The sequence below is a fragment of the Bos indicus genome, chromosome 23 (assembly GCF_029378745.1).
Source record: "Bos indicus isolate NIAB-ARS_2022 breed Sahiwal x Tharparkar chromosome 23, NIAB-ARS_B.indTharparkar_mat_pri_1.0, whole genome shotgun sequence".
Taxonomy (NCBI): Eukaryota; Metazoa; Chordata; class Mammalia; order Artiodactyla; family Bovidae; genus Bos; species Bos indicus.
The window spans coordinates 18047135-18067251 of NC_091782.1; the positions used below are offsets into that span (position 1 = coordinate 18047135).

General features: G+C 51.3%; 2 protein-coding genes and 1 long non-coding RNA gene across 3 annotated transcripts; 2 read left to right on the forward strand and 1 right to left on the reverse strand.

Moving 5' to 3' along the window:
• Positions 1-4770: 4770 nt before the first annotated feature.
• PTCRA (pre T cell antigen receptor alpha) lies at positions 4771-7976 on the forward strand. Its single transcript, XM_019985407.2, has 4 exons — positions 4771-4803; positions 5225-5545; positions 6640-6684; positions 7208-7976. The coding sequence occupies exons 2-4, from the start codon at positions 5227-5229 to the stop codon at positions 7708-7710; spliced, it is 867 nt and encodes a 288-aa protein (XP_019840966.2). The 5' UTR covers positions 4771-4803; positions 5225-5226; the 3' UTR covers positions 7711-7976.
• Positions 7977-9868: 1892 nt separating this feature from the next.
• LOC109577304 (uncharacterized) lies at positions 9869-10624 on the reverse strand. The gene is made up of 2 exons (XR_002183527.2): positions 10338-10624; positions 9869-10208 (listed from the first exon to the last, which is right to left on the reverse strand). It is a non-coding gene; the product is annotated as an uncharacterized lncRNA (long non-coding RNA).
• Positions 10625-10659: 35 nt separating this feature from the next.
• CNPY3 (canopy FGF signaling regulator 3) lies at positions 10660-19088 on the forward strand. Its single transcript, XM_070778018.1, has 6 exons — positions 10660-10908; positions 14382-14505; positions 15314-15410; positions 17653-17775; positions 18008-18125; positions 18425-19088. Exons 1-6 carry the CDS (start codon positions 10740-10742, stop codon positions 18640-18642), a joined length of 849 nt encoding a protein of 282 aa, XP_070634119.1. The 5' UTR covers positions 10660-10739; the 3' UTR covers positions 18643-19088.
• The last annotated feature ends 1029 nt before the right edge of the window (positions 19089-20117 follow it).

Genomic DNA, 20117 nt, shown 5'->3' on the forward strand with positions numbered 1-20117 from the left:
AATGGCCACTATCAAAATTAAAGTTAGAATTAAATTACTGTATGATCCAGCAATTCTACTTCTGGTATACATATAAAAGAACTAAAAGTAAGGTCTTGAAGAGAGATTTGTACACCCGTGTTCACGATAGTTATAACAGAGAAGCAACCATTGAGGGATATCCACTGAGAGATGTACAATATGAATGTGAATGTACTTAATATCACTGATCCTAAAATGGTACATTTTATGTTATGTGTACTTTACTGTGTGGTAAAGAATCCACCTTCAATGCAGGAAACCTGGGTTCAATCTCTGGGTCGGGAAGATCCCTAGAAAATGAAATGGCAACTCATTTCAATATTTTTGCCTGGGAAATCCCATGGACAGAGGAGCCTGGTGGTCTACAGTCCATGGGATCGCAAGAGTCGGAGACCACTTAACAACTAAACCACCACCACCACCACTTTACTACAATTGTAAAAACTTTTAAGTTAAACAAAAGCCCTCAAAATCATTGAGGCCTTTAAGCCAATTTTAAGGAAGTAAGTATGAATTTGGAAAATACTTTATGAATAAAGATAACTGTTGCCCCAAACTGGAAAACCCAAATATCTACAAGTAAAGGAATGGCTAAATAAGCTCTAGTATGTCTGCAGTTTTATGTTTTAATAATGTTTATTATCCTGATTTTTAATATAATACAGGTTTGTCATAGAAAATTGAAGAAATAAACAACTATAAACATGAAAAGAAAAACTATTCAATATCCTCACTTGCAGAGATAGCTATTGTTAACATTTGGTCTGCTTCCTTCTAGGAATAATCGTATATTTCTTATGCAAAATTGGGTGTATATTTTCCATTTAAATTTGAATCCTGTTTGTTTCAGTTTTCTGTGTATGTAATTTAGTATACACATATATAAAGAAAGAGAACACTTATTGACTTCTTACTATATAGAGAGAATAATGCTAGGCCCACTTCATAGGTGATCTGTTTAAGTTGAGGTATTATTCCCATTGTACAGATGAGGAAATTGAGATTTAGGGAAGTCAATAATTTGGTGAAAATCACACAACTCCTGAATGTTCTGGCTTCACAGCCCACACACTGAACCAAACTCTAGTCTATATCCTGAGTCATTAAATATTCTTTTAAAAACATGGTTTTAAAAGGTACTGCATACAGAATTCCCTGGTGGTCCAGTGGTTAGGACTCATCACTTTCTCATCACTCATCCCTGCCATCCCTGATTAGGAACTAAGATTCCCCTAAGTGGCCAGGCATGGCCAAAAAAAAAAAAAAAAAGCTGCTGCATAATATTTACTAACATAAATACGCCAAACATTAATTCATTCAACTCTTCTCCAAGCATTGAACATAGGTAGTTATTTCTCTTGGTTTGATTTTGTTGTTTTGGGGCTTTTTTTGGCTACACATTGCAGCTTGCAGGATCTTAATTCCCCCACCAGGGATTGAACCTCGGCCCTTGGCAGTATGAAGTCCTAACCACGGGGCCACCAGGGAATTCCCTCTCTTGGTTTCTAATATAATACTTAGAAGAACATTTTTGTGCACAAATCTTTGTCTTACAATGATTGACTCTCTTATTCCATCAGAATATATATCTGGATGTGAAGTATCAGGGTCAAATTGATAGCTACAGCTAAATTTAGGGGAGTCACTGAAAATGGCATTTTTAAAAGGGGGCTTGAGGACTTCCATAGTGGTACAGTGGATAGGAATCTGCCTGCCAATGCAGGAGACATGGGTTCCATCTCTGGTCAGGGATGACTCCACATGCTGCAGAGCAACTAAGCCCGGCATCACAACTGCTGAGCCCATGAGCCAAAGCTACTGAGCCTGTTCGCTTCAACCACTGAAGACTACTCGCTCTAGAGCCTGTGCTCCACAACAATAAGACACGGCAATGAGAAGCCCAAGCACCAACCAAGAGTAGCCCCTGCTTGCCGCAACTGCCCCCACCCAGCAACATAGACCCAGCACAGCCAAGAATAATTTTTTTAAAGGTGGGGGAGGTGGCTTGATGCGATGGGGCAGGGGGTATATGGGAAATCACTTTTGCTATTAACCTGAAACTGATTTAGAAAACAAATTCTATTTAAAAGTGTTATATTTGACTACATGGAAATAAGCTTATTGGGCTTTTTGGCTATAGTAAGGCTAGCCATCAGAAAATAGTTCAAGCCCTGGCTCTGCCACTGGCCAGCTGGGTGGCCTTGGGCAGGTCACTCCATCTCTCTGAGCCTCAGTTGCCTCACCTGTGAAATGGAACTCACAGTAGTTGGGTGATGGAATGAAGTGCTGGATGTTAAGCCCCTGACATACCGTCAAGTGCCCTAGATCCTGCAGGTGACCGGGGCAGTGGCTGGGAAAAGGCCTTGCACGCTGTGGAGTGCTCCTCAGATGGGAGGGGGTGTGGTGCTCTGAGTTCCCTGGACCGGTGAGAGAAGGCTGGGTTTGGGGGCCAGGGTGGGGGCGGGAGGCTCCTCGCCCGGGGAAACGGCTCCGTGGTGGAGCAGCTGACATGCAGCTGTGCCTGTGGCCTGCGAGGCCGTCTTGTGGCTGCCTCCTCCCCCAGCCCACACGCAGGTCTGCAGCTGGGTCCTGCCTCCTCTCAGGTGGGCCATGGCTGAGTCTTGGTTGCTGCTTCTCCTGGCCCTCGGGTGTCCAGCCCTGCCCACAGGTGAGCAAACCCCTGCACCCTTCTCTGTGCCCCTCTAGTGGGCCCAAGCCCACACCCTCACTCTGGGCATCCCTGGTGTGGGAGGGATGCAGGGAGGCAGGACAGAGGTATTTGGGGTCCCCTGAGGAGGGTCTTGCCAGAAGCCCATTATCCCCTTCCCCATTGTACTCCACCTCCCAGCTATCTTGCTCTGGGGCCCCCAAGTCCTGCTCCCCCAGAGTCCACCGTGTTGGGAGGGAGGGTGCTCACCTCTTGGAGTGAGCTGGACAGGTGTGCATGATGGGTGGGGGTGGGGTAGCCTGGCTGTGGCGGGCTGTACAGGGCCATAGGACACGGGCCACATGGTGAGTCCCCGGCTCCTTCGTGTCCCGTCTCCTGCCCTCAGGGCTCAGGGTATCTCATGTTCGCTCCCAACCCCCTCTACCAATAGGTGCTTAGAAGTCTCAAGGCCTCAGTGACTTTCCAGGTGTATTGACCCCTGACCCCACCCCTACAAAGATGGGGGCTGGAGACGAAGGACTAAACTTTTGAGAATTCCGGGTTCATCTAGTAGCATGTGCATGTTCGTATGTTTGTGGTGGGGAAAGCTCCTTGACCTTTGAATCAGGACATCTCCTTGTTCTAAAGCTGGCCCCCAGTATGTCACCAGCACTCCCTTGCTAGGGAGATAAATCACACCCATGTGGAGCAGGGAGAGCCCGTGGTGGGAGACCTGTGCTCTGAAAAGGAAGCAGCCAGGGTGAGAAGGAGCAATTCTGGGAGGCTTCGTGGAGGAGGTAGATGCTGAACTCAACTCGAGGAGTGTTTCTCTATGTACAGCTGGAAAGGTTCAGGAGGCTGAGGCTCCTGGAACCCATTCTCAGCCTTTTCTCCTCCCTTTGTTCATGATGCCTTATTAATACTAGTATTGATGATACTAATCCTCATCTGCCAGGTGTTTTATGGTCATGAGCTTCATTATCCACTACAGTTTCCTTGGGTTGGTGTGATTAACCCCATTGTATTGATGGGACAATTAAGACTCAGTAAATTAAGTGGATGAATCAAAAGTCAAACCAACTCTGTCTGAGGCCATGTTCCAGGCTTGGTCCTCTGTGACATGTAGGAAAATCTTGGTCATCTTTCCAAGTGGGTTGGTCTGTGAGATTGGGAGTCACAGAGGTCTGAATCCAAACCCTGAGTGACTACTTACCATCTGCCTGCTTCTAGGTCAGTTATTTGACCTTCAAGAAATCTTTTGTGGACTTCCCTGGTGGTCCAGTGGTTGAGAAGGCACACTTCCACTGTAGGGGGCACAGGTTCAATCCCTGGCCAGAGAACTTAAGACCCCATGTGCTGCATGGTACAGCCAAAAAAAAAAAAGTTTTGTGAGCACCCCCTACCTCCAGGTCCCACAAGATTTTCTAGTGCCTTCCCTGAACCCTGGGGCATTTCTTTAGCTTGGCTGCACTTAACTCATGGTGTGAATTTGTAGGTTTTAACTTTTTTTTTTAATATAAATTTATTTATTTTAATTGGAGGCTAATTACAATATTGTTTTGGTTTCCCCATACATCAACATGAATCCGCCATGGGTATACACGTGTTCCCCATCCTGAACCCCCTTCCCACCTCCCTTCCCTAGGTTTTAACTTTTGAGATTCTGTTTATATGAAAAGACAGCCACCCATTCAAAAATAGCATTTTGTTATATATTAAATGAGTCATCTTTATTGCAAAGAATAAGTTTGTGGAACATCAGGACTATTCTGAAAAATACAGGACAAATGTTTGCAGTACTTACATGACTTATTTTGGCTTTTTTAAAATTATAAAATAATACGGACATACACATTAAATGGGTGAATTGTATGGTATGTGAATTAAATCTAAACAAAATGCTACAGACTTAACATAAAAAAAAAAAACAAAAAACTGAGACTAATACAACAAGCACCCAAGCATAGGCCACTCAGATTAGCAAATGGTTAAAATGTTGCCACATTTGAATCAAATAGTTTTTAAAAAGAAACAAAAAGGTGCAGAGCATTTGAGTTTCTTTGATCTCATTCCATATCCTACCTCTTTCCTTTCCTCCCCAGAGGTAACCACTCTCCTGAGGCCGGCACAACAAGGTACTATGAGTATTTGTTTGCATCTGTGGCCTTTCTCATGGGATTGAAATCACTGAGAGCAGGGACAATATTTTAATTGATGTTGTATCCCCAGTGCCTGGCACACAGAGATTCAGATGTGACAGAAGTATGGATGGATGAATGGAAGGAAGGGAAGATGGATAAATGGATGGATGGATATATAGAGATTGAAAGTAGAAAGAAGAGATGTAGGGAAGATGGATGATGGTAGAAATGATGGAGGGAAGGAAGGTGGTTAGGTAGGTAAATTCAAGGAGAGAAGGATGGACGCCCGGGGAGGACAGATTGATGGTTGGTGGGAGGACTGATGGAAGAGAAACCCAGATGGAAGGATATGAGATGCGGACCTGGGAGGGCATGGGCAGTTCTAGGCCCCCTACAAGTATGTGCTCTCTTGCAGGTATGGGCAGCACACCCTTCCCTTCTCTGGCCCCACCAATCACACTGCTGGTGGACGGGAAGCAGCAGACGCTGGTGGTCTGCCTGGTCCTTGACGTTGCACCCCCTGGCTTCGAGAGTCCCATCTGGTTTTCAGCTGGCAATGGCAGCTCACTGGATGCCTTCACCTATGGCCCTTCCCCGGCAGAGGATGGCACCTGGACTCGCTTGGCTCAGCTCTCCCTGTACTCCGAGGAGCTGGCAGCCTGGGACACCTTGGTCTGCCACACTGGGCCTGGGGCTGGGGACCACGGCCAGAGCACACAGCCCCTACAGCTGTCAGGTGGGGACAGGGCCTGGGCCCCCGGGGGTTGCTCCCTGCCCCCTTTCACACACTCTGGAATCAGGATGTGGTGGGAGGGAGCGCAGGCACCAGACCAAACATCTAGGTGAGGTGATGCCTGGGCTCAGAGCTGGGTGGCCTCAGGGTCCCTGACTCCTGGGATTTGCAACTGTGATATCTCATTCAGATCCAAGCTCTAATGTGTGACTTCTGAGAGATAGTAATGGCTCCTCCATCCTGAGGTCAATACCTTTCTATGTATGCTATGCTGTGCTGTGCTTAGTTGCTCAGTTGTGACCCCATGGACTGTAGCCTGCCCCGCTCCTCTGTCCATGGGATTCTCCAGGCAAGAATACTGGAGTAGGTTGCCATGGCCCCCCCCCCCAGGGGATCTTCTCAACCCAGGGATCGAACCCAGGTCTCCCACATTGCAGGCGGACTTTTCTTTACCATCTGAGCCACAAGGGAAGCCCCTCTCTATGTATACCCAGGGTTAATATCTATATCACCCTCTCTATGTATACCCAGGGTTAATATCTATATCACCATACCTATTAGAACCAAACAATAATTAAATAGTAAATTGCTATCACTTACTTATTGTTTGCTCTGTGCCAGGGACTGTTGTAAATACTTTACATTTAGGTCATATTACCATATTACAAGTAGGCCATGCTAGTCTTCTCATTTTATAGGCACAGAGAGGTCAAGTAACATGTCCAAAGCCAGCTGTTATTATTACTGACTAGATGACTTACTTCTTTTTTTTGGATTATGTTAGTTTTCTCATCCTCCAAATGGGAACATTTGTTGAATAAATGTCCTGACTTCCAAAGAAGACTGCTAAGAAAACTGATTCCTTGTCTAAATGTGCTGAGGCATCTCTAGGGGCACAGAACAGGGAACAGTCAGGAGAGAAGATCTGGGCCCCTGACAGGACTTGCCACAGATGGGCTCAGGGTTTCCACTGCTGGTTCATTTGTCTATTTATCCAACACACCATTAAGAGTTGCCCTGAGCAGGGCAGGGGCATAGCACTGGGGTGGAGAGCACTGCCCATCCCAAGGACTCACTCCCTTTTCCTTGGTTGCCAGGAGATGCTTCCTCGGCCAGGACCTGCCTCTGGGAGCCTCTCAGGGGTGAGTACTGGGACCCAGGACCTCAGGCCCCGCCGGGCTCTGGGCTAATGTGCTCCCTTGAGGGGGCAGTGCAGGTTGGTGGGTATCCCCTGAAGAGGTTGCCTCCCTGGGTTGGGGCAAGTTGGTAGATCCTCTGACCCCAGCATCCTTTCTGGACACCAGGTTGAGAAGCGCAGGTGAGAGGTAGCAGAAGGGTCCCTGGGCAGCCCAGAGGGTTGGCCTCAGCATGAGGGGCTTGGGAGACTCTTGGGAGTCTAGGGAGCCTCAGGAGACTGGACATCTGCTGGACATAGAGTGGTGTTCACAGCCAGGCTCTGCTTCCTGCCTGGCCTACATCCTCTTGGTTGTTGGGGGATGAAATAACATGAAGGCTAGGAAGGTGTCTGTTATTATTCCCAGCAGTCAGAGCTGAGGTTAGACATCAGGAAGGCCGTCCCCTGGTTCCCCTTCTCTGGGGAATGTTCCGTTGCGGGTGGGGCCGCGCCAGCCTCCAGGCCGCTCACCGGCTCCTCCTCTCCCGCAGGGACGCGGGCCCTGGTGCTGCGGCTCGGGGCGCTACGGCTGCTGCTCTTCAAGCTGCTGCTGTTGGACGTGCTGCTGACCTGCGGCCGCCTCCACGCCCCGCCCGCCGCGCGGGGGGACCCAGCCGGAGCGTCTGGCCCTGGGGCCCCCAGTCTCCCGGCGCCCCACGAGGTCCCCCGGGCGGATAGCCGCCTCCTCCCGCAGCCTCCGCCGCCCCGAGGATCGTCCTCAGGCCCCGCCGACCGGATTCGCCGCAATCATGGGGGCACCACAGGCCGAGGTCTCAGCGTGTCCGCCTCGCCGCCGCTGGAGCCCCGGGACCGCCGCCGCCGGGTTCACACCCGCCGTCCCCGTCGGGATCCCAGGAACCCAGTCTGGGAGGAGGGGCCGCCAGTGCTCAGGGCCTGGAGCTCGGGACCCTCCTTCAGTCTTTCCACGTCAAGCCTTGGAGCATTTCTCTGTAATCTGCCTCCTCCAGCTGACCCGAGCTTCCCCGGGGGCTAGGCTCGGTCTCCCCCTCAGATTGAGGTTCTTTCTGAGCTAAAAAAGCTTTGTCTCTCCCATTAGATTGGAAGCCCCTTGAGGGTGGTGATCCACCCAGGCACCGGGACATCTGATGTGCAGATAGTTGACAACAATTAAAGGAGAACTTATATATAACACAAGCAAACAAAAAGTATTTTAATTCATGTCTACTTTGGGAGAAGGGTATTTGGCACAATTAGAGGAGGCAGAAATCTGGGAAGGCTTCTGGAGGGTGACAGCCTGGGGAGTGGGGCTGGGGGTTGGGGAAGATACGGGCCCACCTGTCTCCTTTCCCCATCATCAGGCACTGGGTAGGCCCCCCCTCTGTCTCCTCACACTTGCCCAAACTTTCTGAGAGGTCAGGGGGAGGGGCCCAGGAACCCAGCAAGAGGGTGTGCTGGACCTGATGTGAAGGCTTGTATAGACTCGAGGGAAAAGAACAGGGCCAGGATTCCAGAGTAAAAGGATCATATCCAAGGGCGAGAGCACAGACAGTAATTCCAAAGTATACGTCATTAATCAAATAAGATCATTATTCACTTGACAAATATTCACTGAGCATCAGTTCTGAGCCAGGCACTAGAGAGGTTTTTGTTTTTTGTTTCTTCAACAGGGTTCTTGCACTGATAGAATATGAGGCTCCCACAATGCAGTGTAACCTGTGTGTCCCCTGTTTATCCAGCGCTGGCAGGAAACCCAGGGTTTTCTCTCCAGTCATCACCCCAAGAATCTGGATGCTTACATGTGAATCCAGACATCCCCCCAGGGCAGCACAGGACAGTTACCTGGGTCACTGGCCCTACTGTAGTTTTCCTTCTCCCAAAGAGGCAGTGGCGAACTCCGTTCTAACACTGCCTGCCCCGCCCCGCTCCGTCCCCCCCGCCCCCCCCCCGCCCCCCCCCCCGCCCCGCCCCGACCCCGCAACACACACACAAGGTGTCAATGACACTTCCAGCTTCCCAGAGCCTCTAAGCCCTCTCAGCTGCTGCTGTTTCATGAAAACCCTCACCTCTCCTCCACTGGTCGTCTCTCACCAGCCTGTAAGAGGTTCTCCCACCTCTGTTTTGGATTCTCCGAGGCAGAGGACACAGCTTCTGGGGGTCAATCTGTCCACCAGTCCCACAGGGTCTGCTCCTTCCCTAACACACAGACTGAGGAAGGGGACGGCAGGGTGGGGGCAGGGGCGAATGCAGACTTTCTACAGCCACTGTCCCTTCCCAGCTCTCAGCCCACATGTTGAACCCAGAGCTCCCATCAAACTAATTTATGTAAGTGTGCTCTCAGAGGATCTTTTGTTTATTCTGGAAGCAAACCTCCCTGAGCTTCAGTGCTTCTCCCCATCTTGCCCGCCTTCCCCCAATCCTGCCCTGCCCCAGACTCTGAATCCCCACTGTGGCTGGCTTAACATCATTTCCCAGGAGGGCTCCTGGCCAGACTTTGAGCCTCCCCAAGTCTTCTGAAGCCTAGAGAGCATGGAGGACCTCAGGACGGTGATATGATCCTCTCCATTGTGGAATTCTATACACCACAGCTCCTGCCTATCCAAGAGTGCCTTGTCAGCCACGGAATTGTTGGGAGCAAGAAGCTAAGATCAGGAAACGACCAGTCAATAGACTTGAGTATCAGTCCTTTAAAGTCTTTATAAAATACCATAAATATCCAACCTCCAGGAAGGAAACAGGAGGCACTGGAAACAGGGATTTATGGGCAAAAAACAGAATTTGCAGGCAAACTCCCAGAGAAGCAGCCTTGCTCGTTGTGTGTCCATAGACCACTGAGCTCAGGGGCAGAATGAAGCCATCCTTCAAAACCCAGAGAGTCCTCACCCTGATGACACAGCATAAGGAAGTTTCACTGAGCAACTCCTTGTGTCAAGAGCCCTGATGCTGGGGATGTGGACAGGGAATCAATCATTCATTAGTCAAGTCCCTGTCTGTGGGAGCTCAGAATCCAAAGATATAAATAATAGGCCAGAAAAGGAACCGAAATCACACACTAATATTAAAGTTAATGCATGAACTTTTTATAATCCTCTCGATAAGCTTTAATTCTATTAAGCTGTTCGAGCTTCCCAGGAACAAGTAAGCCTTGAACAGCAGCTAGGAGGATCACTTTGTCATCAGATAAAAACTGAGGCTCAGAGAGGAAATGATTTATTCTAGTTACCACCGGGATAAACTTAGGGTTTTATGCGACAGGTGTGTGCGTACTCAGTTGCGTCCGCGACCCTATGGGGTTTAGCCTGCCAGGTCCCTCTGTTCAAGGGATTCTGCAGGAAAGAGTAGTGGAGTGGGTTGCTATTTCCTCCTGAAGGGTATCTTCCCCACCCAGGGATCGAATCTGTATCTCCTGTGCCTCCTGCATTGCAGGCGGATTCTTCACCATTTGAGTTGTCGGGGAAGCCTAGGGTTACTGGGTACAAAGAAAGCTGCTTGAAGGCAGGGGACTCTGAATCGTCCAAGTCTCATCCACAGCGCCTACTCGAGTGACAGTAACAACAAAAGCAATAATAATAATAATAAGACATAGGGCTGGCTGCTCTATGATCCCAGGGTAAATGGCGTGCAAGAAGGCGGAGAAGGCAGTGAAAACTGTCTCTCCCATACCTTTCAGGACCGGAGCGTTGCTCCCTCTCCCCTAATCCTGGTCCTCGAGTCCCTCCCAGAGCCTCCGTTAGGAGGTGGGAAAAGATGTTGCCATAGGTCACTGAGGACACCATCCGTTCTCTCATTGGCCGAAGCCGAAAAAAGATCATCCTCCCATTCGCTAGAAGGCAAACCCCGAAAAGCCCATTGGCTGCCGAGTCCGCGGGCCTTCGTCGTTCTGGGGGCGGGCCGAGGTAGCTGGAGGGGGAGCGGGTGTGTTGCGGGGGGGGGGGGGGGGGTCGCCGTTGCCCTGGTTACGCCGAGGCACGTGTGCAGTCCCGGAAGCGGCTCCGGGAAGCTGCCCAGCGCGCGCAGCCGGAGGAAGCACAGCCCCGGTCCGCTCGGGTCGGGTCCGGCTGGGCCATGGAGCCATTACCTGAGCCCGCGTCCGGGCCCCGACCCAGGCCCCACCGTCTTCTGCTTCTTTCCCTGCTATTGCTGCTGCTGCTGCTACTGCCGGCCCCGGAGCTGGGCCCCAGGCAAGCCCGAGCCGAGGACACCGACTGGGTTCGATTGCCCAGCAAATGCGAAGGTGAGGGGGCGGGGCCCGTGGGGAGTATCCTGCTGGGGGGCGGGGCTTGCAGAGAGGGTTGGGGGAGGGACCGTCCCGGGCTCTGAGCGGGTCTCCTTTCCTGGAACCTACTCTGTGCCTGGCACTGTGTTGGACGCTGGGAACGCAGGGGCGGCCGAGAGATCGGGTCTCGGTGCACCTGGAGGTCAGAAATCGCTGAAAACAAGCAGTTACAATGGGGGTGGTAGATGCCACGAGAGAGGAGGCGCCGGGCTTTGGGGGCTGGGTGAGGAGCATCTAAATCTAGACCCCCAAATGCGGGGAAAGGCTTCCTCCTGGAAGCCCTGAGTGGTTAGGAGTTAGTCGAGTGAAGAGAAGCGAAGTCACAGATACAGAGACCTACAGGCAAAGGACAAATTTGAGGAACTGAAAAGATTCACATGACCCGTCTTGAGGAAAGAACTTGAGACGCTCCCCTTGTGCCCTGACCACAACCGGCTGTGTGTCACCGGCCGTCTCCTCCATTAGCCGTGAGCTCCTCCAGGGCAAGGGACCTTGTCTAGGTAGCTGTTCACATACAGGCATGAGTGAACGTGGGTGAAGCTGGGGTGCTGTGGGAGTGTGTGGAGGAAGGAAGAGGGTCTGAGACCTAAGGGGTCACTTTAGGAGAAAAATAGAACCTGGGGGAACTTGGTGAGAGAGGGAGATTTTAGGGATATGGGAACACAGTGAATCCCAAAGACAGAGAGGTGGAAGTGTGGCACTTGTGTGTGTGTGAGAGAAAGAGAGATAGGGAGGGAGACAGAGAAGGAGAGAGAAGCATGCCAGCACACACACCAGCCAAGGCCCTACCTTTTTTTCCCTCATCTCCATTTCTCAGTTTTGTCCTCAGACTTTTACACACACTCCTACGTTCTCACCTCTCTAACCCCAGCCCCTCACCCCTGAAAGCTGGCTATAAACCGGTTGCATCCTAATTCAAAGCCTGTAGCCAGCCAGATATTTCCTGAGCACTGGGAAGTGTGGGTGGTTTGGGAGGCGTAATCCTTTCATTTGAGAGATTAAAGGTGAGTTGCTTCAGAGATGAGCTGACCTCACTGGTCAGCCTTCCAGTATGGGTTCTAGCCTGTACTTTCTCCCTCACTCTCTTGAACAGACAGTCACAGGGTTCTAATGCCTTCCTTTCACTCTTCTGGCCACAGCTAAGATCCTTTGGGGATTTTACTTCCCCTTCTCATTTTCTATCTTATTCTGATGCCAAAGAGCCCTTATGGTTTCTCTTATTGTTCTCACAGCCTAAGAAGCACACACTTCTTTTCCATAGGAGACTCATAAAAGCCTAGAGCTGGCAAAAATCTTTAGATCATTCTAATCCAACCTGATTTTGTAGGTAATTGATAAAGAATAAAAGAGAAGAGATTTTCAGTCATGGGATGGCTTAACCTAAGTGTATATTTACTTTTATTATCACTGTGACACCTTAGTTATTAAGTGCTGACTGTCTGGCCCACAAAGCCTGCCTCTGGCTTAGTAGCCTGAGTAGAAGAGGCCTTGGCACAGAGAAAAGAGAACCTGCCCAGAAAGAAGTGGGTGGATGTTCACGGGGATCTAGGGTCTATGCCATGAGCCTCCTCTGGTTCTCCTCCAAGTCTGGTTCTGGGTGGGATCCCCAGAGGGGGTCTTGAAGAGGTAAGGTTTGGGGGAGTTGAGAAGCAAGGTTGTATTTGATGGATATAAGAGAAATGGATTGATGGGTTCCAACCCCCTGGGCTTGGCATACTACATAGTGAGCACCTGGGAGGGGGGAGCACAGGAGTCAGAAAAATGATAAGCTCATACAGAGTACAGGACCGAAGAGGGTGGGAGCCTCGGTGGCCCTGGATGGAGAGCCAGGGAGGCGAGACACCCTCAGTTCATCCTGGACTCTGAGATCAGTGGCTGACATTTTGGAATCTTAATGTGTTCCAAGTTCTCCAAGCCATCTATTAATGCATATGTTATAAAAGTTCACCAAGCAGGCCTGCAGGGGATTTGTTTGTTTTGGTGGTAAATTGGTTTTCTATCCAACTCTGCTGTTGTTATTAAAACAATGCTGTTGACATTTAGCCTGCAGATCATATTCCATTCAGAGGCATCAGAAGCTGCTCTATCACAAGCACAGTCTCTCCGGGCAGTATTTATCAAGTATCCAGCACATACCAAGTCCCAAAATAGAGGAATAAGGAAGAAATTCAGCCCATGATCCTCTCTTTGAGTGCCCTTGTAGTCTAATTGGAGAGTCACATGAGATGATCAAGGCCCTTGGTGAGAGCATGGGTCCTACAGTGTCTCAGGATGAAATCAAGAGCAGGTGGGACTCATCCAGAAGGGCTTCCTGGGGGAGCAGGCTTTTAAGATGAGGTGGAGAGAAAGGACAGACAAGCCCTGAAGCCCTAGAGGGCATCACACACTTTCCTAAGGCCCCAAGCACTGCACACATACAGTAGTAGCAGTCCTTATGCAATGGTAATTATTTGTTTACACTTCTTTCTGCTCCATTAGACTGAGTATCTGGGAGGGAGGGACCTTGTTTTCCTCTCTGTATCCCCAGGCAGTGCCTGACACGTAGGAGTTGCTTAATAACTATTTGAAGAAGAATAAGAGGAAATGAGAAAATAAATGTACAAAAACAGTAGAAACAGGCCTGTAGGGGGAAATGGAGCAAATTAACTTGGTAGGAATAGAGAACTGGTGTTGAAATAACATATGAAATCAAGAAATGAAATAGCCATAAAAAACATCTTGGGAACAATTGGGGAATTTGAACATGGACTGAGTATTAGATGAGATAGGAATTGTTGTTAAATCTTCCAAGCATGGTGGTGGTTTTATGATTAGTAGGGGAAGGTCCTTGTTCTTAGGAAGTGCTCGATGACTTGTTTAGGAGCAAAGATCATGATGTCTTGTAGCTTATTTTCAAAATGGTTTAGCAAAAACAGTGCGTATATTGTTGACATCTCTTATTATCACATTGCTTTATATTATAAATTGGAAATAGTGGTAAATCACTGTTGTGTTTTTTGGTTTTTTTTTTAACTAACAGCTCTTTTTGTTCTTTTTTCTTTCTTTTTTAATTTATTTTTCTTCTTTTTTACTAACAACTCTTGACTGTGATGTAAGGTGTATGGTTATTCATTGTACTCTTTCAGCTTTTCTGTATGTTTGAAATTCTTTTCAGTGACATGAATGATTGTCGGGGTAGGGGACAGGAAGGAGCTGGGAGAAATGGAGACAGTAGAATGAGGGCCCAGAGAGGACAGGGGGCAGTGGGTCTTGGAGCCTACTTTCACCCACTGAACTCTACTGCTGGTCTGGTGCTGACTCCTTTCTCTGCCCCAAGCATCAACTCAACCCAGTCCTGCGGAGGCGTCCCCTTGGGTCTCTTTTGCTGGGAGCCGGCTCCCAGCAAAAACTCAGATGCACTCAGTCGGTGGTGCTGTGTCTTCTTTCCCCAGTGTGTAAATATGTTGCTGTGGAGCTGAAGTCAGCCTTTGAGGAAACTGGCAAGACCAAGGAGGTGATCGACACAGGCTATGGCATCCTGGACCGGAAGGCCTCAGGCGTCAAGTATACAAAGTCGTAAGTAGAGGGGAGGGAGAGGGGCACCAGCCTGCCCTGCTTTGTTCCTTGAGGCATCAGCGTCGTGAAGTTCCCTTCTCCCTCCCCACTAGGCAGACCCACAAAAAGGAGGCAGCTCTAACTGAGACCCAGGTTTGCCCACTGATTCTACCCTGAACTGATTGTATGGCCTTCCGAAATCCCCAAGTGCCCCTGGGCTTCACATCCTTCATCTGTAAAAGCAAGACTATTGGACCTCACCAGTGATTCCCAGTGATTGGAATTTATGGATCAGTCTTTAAAAATATAGGATTGCTGGGAAATTCCCTGGTGGTCCAGTGGTTAGGGCTGGACATTTTTCATTGCCATGGCCCAGGTTCAATCCCTGGTCAGGGAACTAAGATCCTGCAAGCTGCTCAGGGCAGCCAGAAAAAAACAGGCTTACCAACTTTTATACCTTGCCAGGTATAAATATTGAAAACAAACCAAAAAGCGTTTCCATCAACTATGATCATCCTTTCAAAATGAAACACTATCTCGACATCAAATATCCATACATTTTGCTTTATTTTTTTTAATCTAGCTAATCATTTAACTTTATATTTAAAAAACAACAACAACAACTTTCTTCCCATAGAGCTGTTACAATTGTGTCTCTCTGGTCTGTGTTCCAGCATTTCAGAGCCCCCCTGATGACCTATCTCCCTCCCAGCTCTGCCTTCCCGTTGGTGAGCCGTGCAGGTGCTGGGGTTGGAGGGTTGGACCCCTAACCCGCAGGGTCGAGGAGGGGAGCTCAGGCAGGGACTGTCTTGTGCTGCTGTCTCGGCAGGGACTTAAGGTTAATTGAAGTCACGGAGACCATTTGCAAGCGGCTCCTGGACTACAGCCTGCACAAGGAGAGGACCGGCAGCAACCGATTTGCTAAGGTTGGCTTTGTATATGCCCTTCCTCCCCACTGGGGCCGGGCTTCGGGTCTCAGTGTGTCTCCTGGTCTGGGTGCCATCAGAAGATCATGCCCTGGGAGCTTCCCTCCTCGGCAGCTCCCTGTTCTTTATCCATTGCCATCTGCATCCCTCCCGTCCTGAGCGGCCTGACTTTTCAGTGCAGGTGGGCACATTCCTGATGTCTGGGCCTGCCCCCTGGGGTCCTGCCTCAGCCTAGGACAGAAACGCTCCCGGGTGGCAGCCCCCTTGGGGTCAGAGCACTTTGTGCAGGGAGAACTCAGGATGCGCAGAACTGTGGGAGTTTAGAGGAGATGTCAGAAAACTCTTGGGGAGGGGGTGATGGCTGCCGTATCCCTTCTCTGGGCCCATGGGGCCCTACCTGGACCTCCATCATGATGCCTTTATGACATTTATTGCACTCACCATGTACATGAATGCTTCTTTCACTGGAGAATGAGCTTCCTTGCAGCAAGGCCCATGTTTCCTTTTTTTAAAATTTCCCCTTGTGCTATTTATTTTTCTATCCACAAAAGAAAGGTGCATGAATGTGTGAAAAAATAAAGTGAATCAGTTTAAGTTCTGATCCAAAATGAGATGTGTGATGGGAAAACAGATCCGTACAACAGCAGTCTTGCCCTGGCCCAGGGTTTTAAAGTCCCATCAAAAACTGGATGTCTTCCCTTTCCTCTTCCTTTGCTCTTGCCCCATCTCACACATTCTGCTTGAAGACTGTGTCACACGGATGCAGTGGCTCAGAAGTCAATACACCTGTGTGAGCTCACCACTCTCATACACAGAATCTACCAGCCACACAATTCCAGGGAGTGGCTTGACAATAAACTGACAATAAACTCTCTTCTGTGGCTGAATGATGCCAGGACTCCTGGACATTGATAAGATGTCATCCTACCCACCTATCTCCATACCCCTCCCCGTATACCTGTTGCCATGTGTCTTTCCAAAAGGATCCAGAGGGGGTTGTGAAGGGTCTGGAGGCTCATGTGTCTCCTGTCACTCCTATAAGGGCCCATGTTTCTTTATCTCTGCATCTTCTATGCCTGGTAGAAGAGCTGTCTCCCACATTTCTCCACCTAAGTACCCTTCTAGAAAAGGAGATCCTTCAGAAACCCTTGGGAAACCTAGAGAAATACTTCTAAGCCACAAAAGTCCTAGGTTTTATCTTTATAATTTGTATTAACATTGTACTTGGTAATAAACCCATGTTTAACGTAACAATGTTTAATTTTACTTTCTATAGCGAAAAAATTAGAAGCAGCCTGACCATTCACTAGTAGGGGAGTGGTTAAGTAAATTGGCCATTCAGTGGACTCTTAGGCAAACTGTACAATGAAGAATGAGGTAGTTCTTTATGAGTTGAACTAAAATCACCTCCAGAGTATAGTTGTTTAGTCGCTAAGTTACGTCCAACTCTTTTGCGACCCTATGGACTATAGCCCTCCAGGCTTCTCTGTCCGTGAGATTTCCCAGGCAAGAATAGTGGAGTGGGTAGCCATTTCCTTCTCCAGGGGATCTTCCTGACCCAGGGATGGAACCTGAGTTTCCTGCATTGGCAGGCAGATTCTTTACCACTGAGCCACCTGGGAAGCCCTCTCCAAAGGATATTATTAAGTAAAAAAACGCACAGTGCAGAATGGTGTATATGATACATACATACAGCTGCTTGTGCGGGGGTGGAGGAGAGGCTATTTTTGTGTGCGTAGTGGCTTGTGTCCACTTGCGTGGTCTCTAGGAGACAGAAGAAACAGGTAGTGTGTTGTCTCTGTGGAGAAGACCTAGGTGGCGGGCAGAAATAATTTCGTACAGAGCCAAGAGTCTTCCCTGCCTCGGCTGTGCTTCTTCCCAGCAAGGAAAGGTACAAGTTGTGGGAAGAACCAGAAGTAGGGAGTGGGCTGGACACGGGGGAGGCCACAGTGAGGGGAAAGAGACAGGACCGGTTTATTATCCTGGAAAGGAGTATTTGCTCAAAGGGCCCCGAGAGCAACCTTTCCGAAAGGAGGAGGTGTGGGGAGGCAGGACAGGCTGTGTGTGTGGAGGGGTTGTGGGACGCAGGCCACAAAGAGGGGAGGGGAAGGTGAGGATGAGCGTGAGAAGCCGGAGAGGGTCCTGACCTTAGCGGGGTCCCTGGGTCTCCAGCCGCACCGGGAGAGGAGCAGGGCAGGGAGGGGAAGGGTCTCTGCCTCTCACATCCCATCGTGTCTTCCAGGGCATGTCAGAGACCTTTGAGACGCTGCACAACCTGGTGCACAAAGGGGTCAAGGTGGTGATGGACATCCCCTACGAGCTGTGGAACGAGACCTCGGCAGAGGTGGCCGACCTCAAGAAGCAGGTAGGGGCCCCGCCGCCGCCCGGGCTCAGTGAGGGCAGGTCCTCAGTTGACGAGGGCCACCGGGAGCCTGGGGACTGTGGTCAAGCCGTCTCACCCCGCCTCTGGCTACGGCTTCCTTGGGGGAGTCACAGCCACCAGCCCGGTGGGTGGCGAGACGAGGCTCAGGCTCGCCCGGCTCCCCCGGGAGAGGCCAGGCCCGGGCGTTGCCGACGTGAGGCCTTGCGGTTAACAGTGCGACGTCTTGGTGGAGGAGTTCGAGGAGGTGATCGAGGACTGGTACAGGAACCACCAGGAGGAGGACCTGACTCAGTTCCTCTGCGCCAACCACGTGCTGAAGGGCAAGGACGCCAGTGAGTCCCAGGGCAGCAGGGCTGGGCCCTCCATGCTCCCCCCTCAGGGGAGGCGGGTGAGGAGAGGATGCAAAAGAAATAAGAAATGGCGGTGTTGGAGCCTCCATCCTCAGGGGGCTGGATGGTACAGGGCGGGGTCAGGGCCTGGTGCCTCAGATGCCCCCCAGACGGGCCGGGGGGACCCCAGCGAAGCAGAGCTGGGGCCAGATCGCATCACCGCCCCCAGTGGCTCTGCAGTCCGAGCTCCTCACTCAGCCAGGCAGCCAGCCTGTTGAGGGTGTGTCTCCTCCTCCCTGCAGGCTGCCTGGCAGAACAGTGGTCTGGCAAGAAGGGGGACACAGCTGCCCTGGGAGGCAAGAAATCCAAGAAGAAGAGCGGCCGGGCCAAGGGCTTGGGCGGTGGCAGCAGCAAACAGAGGAAGGAGCTGGGCGACCTCGATGGAGACCCCAGCCCCGAGGAGGACGAGGGCATCCAGAAGGCTTCCCCGCTCACACACAGCCCCCCTGACGAGCTCTGAGCCTAACCCAGTGGCTCTTGCTGACTGAGAGCCTGAGCTGGGAGCCCAAGGGTCTGGGCCCCCGGCTTCCGCAGATGGAGCAGCGCAGGGCCTCAGCGGTGCCTGCCTAGCCAGTGCCACCTCCTGCCGTGGAAACTCCAGCCCTGGGAGAACTTGGGTCAGCTTCGGGCAGCCCGGGCCGGCCTCTTCCCTCTGCCCAGCGTTCCTGTCCTGACCCAGACTTCAGGCGGGCCCCACGATCTCAGGACTGCCGAGGACTCCAGTGTGAACTCCGGTGGGCAGGTGTTGAGCTGGACCCGGGACTGGGGCTCCAGAGCCCCCCACCCCCTCTCTCCTCCAGCACCAGCTCCTCCTCCCCGCACCCCCTCTTCCTGTGGACACCTTGTGCTCTGCCCGGCCCTCCCCTGGGGCTCACAGAGTAAAAACCTTTCGGCCTTTTTCATTCATATTTCTGAGTCCCCTTCAGCTCCTCAGAGGGGCCGGAGCCCCCCCTCACTCTTTCCTGCCCCCCTGCTCCCGCCTTGGGGGCTGAGGATGGGAGGCTGTTCCTGTAAACCTGCCTGCTGTGGGGAAAGCAGGTGCAGGGAGGGCCCTGGGGTGAGGGCTGGGCCTTGGGTATGGGGTGGGCATAGAGCTCCGGCCCTGCCCCTCAGCTGCCTGTGGTTTCCCTGAGCTGCTCAGGCCAGGAGAGCCGTCCTCACTCCTTCCCGGCCTCCCGCCTCCCCTCTCCCCCCGCAAGGCCTTCCCGTTGGTTGTGTAAAGTGTGCACGGTGACCCCACCAGCCCCAGCCCCCCCTCTCCACGTCCTGCCTCTTGGCTTCTGGCCTCTTGATCTTGACCCTTGTTCCCTGATGACCACACCTGACCACTCTGCATTCCCTAGCTCTTGTGCCAGGAACCCACAGGGGAGGACAGCCAAGCCCCCAACAACACTGGTTACACCGTGTTCTCTGGGAGCAGGGGACGAACAGCAAGGCTGGCCTCTGAGGAGAAGGGGTGGGAGGCACCTCCCGGGCTGTCCTGAGGGCAGAGATCGGTGGTGGCGTCAGAAGCGGTAGTGGTGACGGCTGCGGGTAGTCCGTGCTTTAACCCTACGGGTGCCCCAGACTCCAGCTTCTGGCAAAAATGCTCTGGGTTCCCCTCCCAAGGGCTGGGGACAGCCAGGCCACAGAGAGTGGAGCAGACTGGAAGCTGCTGCTGCCCTGAGTCACAAAGCTTGGAGCAGGCCCCCAGAGGATGGTTCTTTGTGGCCTAATGCCCCCCTCACTGACTGCAGTGCGGAGACTATCCCCACGTTGGAGGGGCTGTGGGCCGAGAAGCCATTTGAGACTCTGGGCCCAGCCTGGACTCTGTTTTGAGCGTAGGAGATGACTGGGGAGGGGTCAGGCATTGGAACTCAGGGCTAGGGAACCATTTGCGGCCCCCTGGACTGTCTACAGTTTGGTGGCCAGTCTCTGACTCTCCCTTCCTGTCAC

Excerpts from the sequence above, each read along its gene's own strand:
- CNPY3 (XM_070778018.1), top strand. The coding sequence starts at position 10,740 with ATGGAGCCATTACCTGAGCCCGCGTCCGGGCCCCGACCCAGGCCCCAC. Across the intron at positions 14,506-15,313 it reads GGCGTCAAGTATACAAAGTC|GGACTTAAGGTTAATTGAAG; the intron begins GTAAGTAGAGGG and ends CTGTCTCGGCAG. Across the intron at positions 18,126-18,424 it reads GCTGAAGGGCAAGGACGCCA|GCTGCCTGGCAGAACAGTGG; the intron begins GTGAGTCCCAGG and ends TCCTCCCTGCAG.
- PTCRA (XM_019985407.2), top strand. The coding sequence starts at position 5,227 with ATGGGCAGCACACCCTTCCCTTCTCTGGCCCCACCAATCACACTGCTG. Across the intron at positions 5,546-6,639 it reads ACAGCCCCTACAGCTGTCAG|GAGATGCTTCCTCGGCCAGG; the intron begins GTGGGGACAGGG and ends CTTGGTTGCCAG. Across the intron at positions 6,685-7,207 it reads CCTCTGGGAGCCTCTCAGGG|GGACGCGGGCCCTGGTGCTG; the intron begins GTGAGTACTGGG and ends CCTCTCCCGCAG.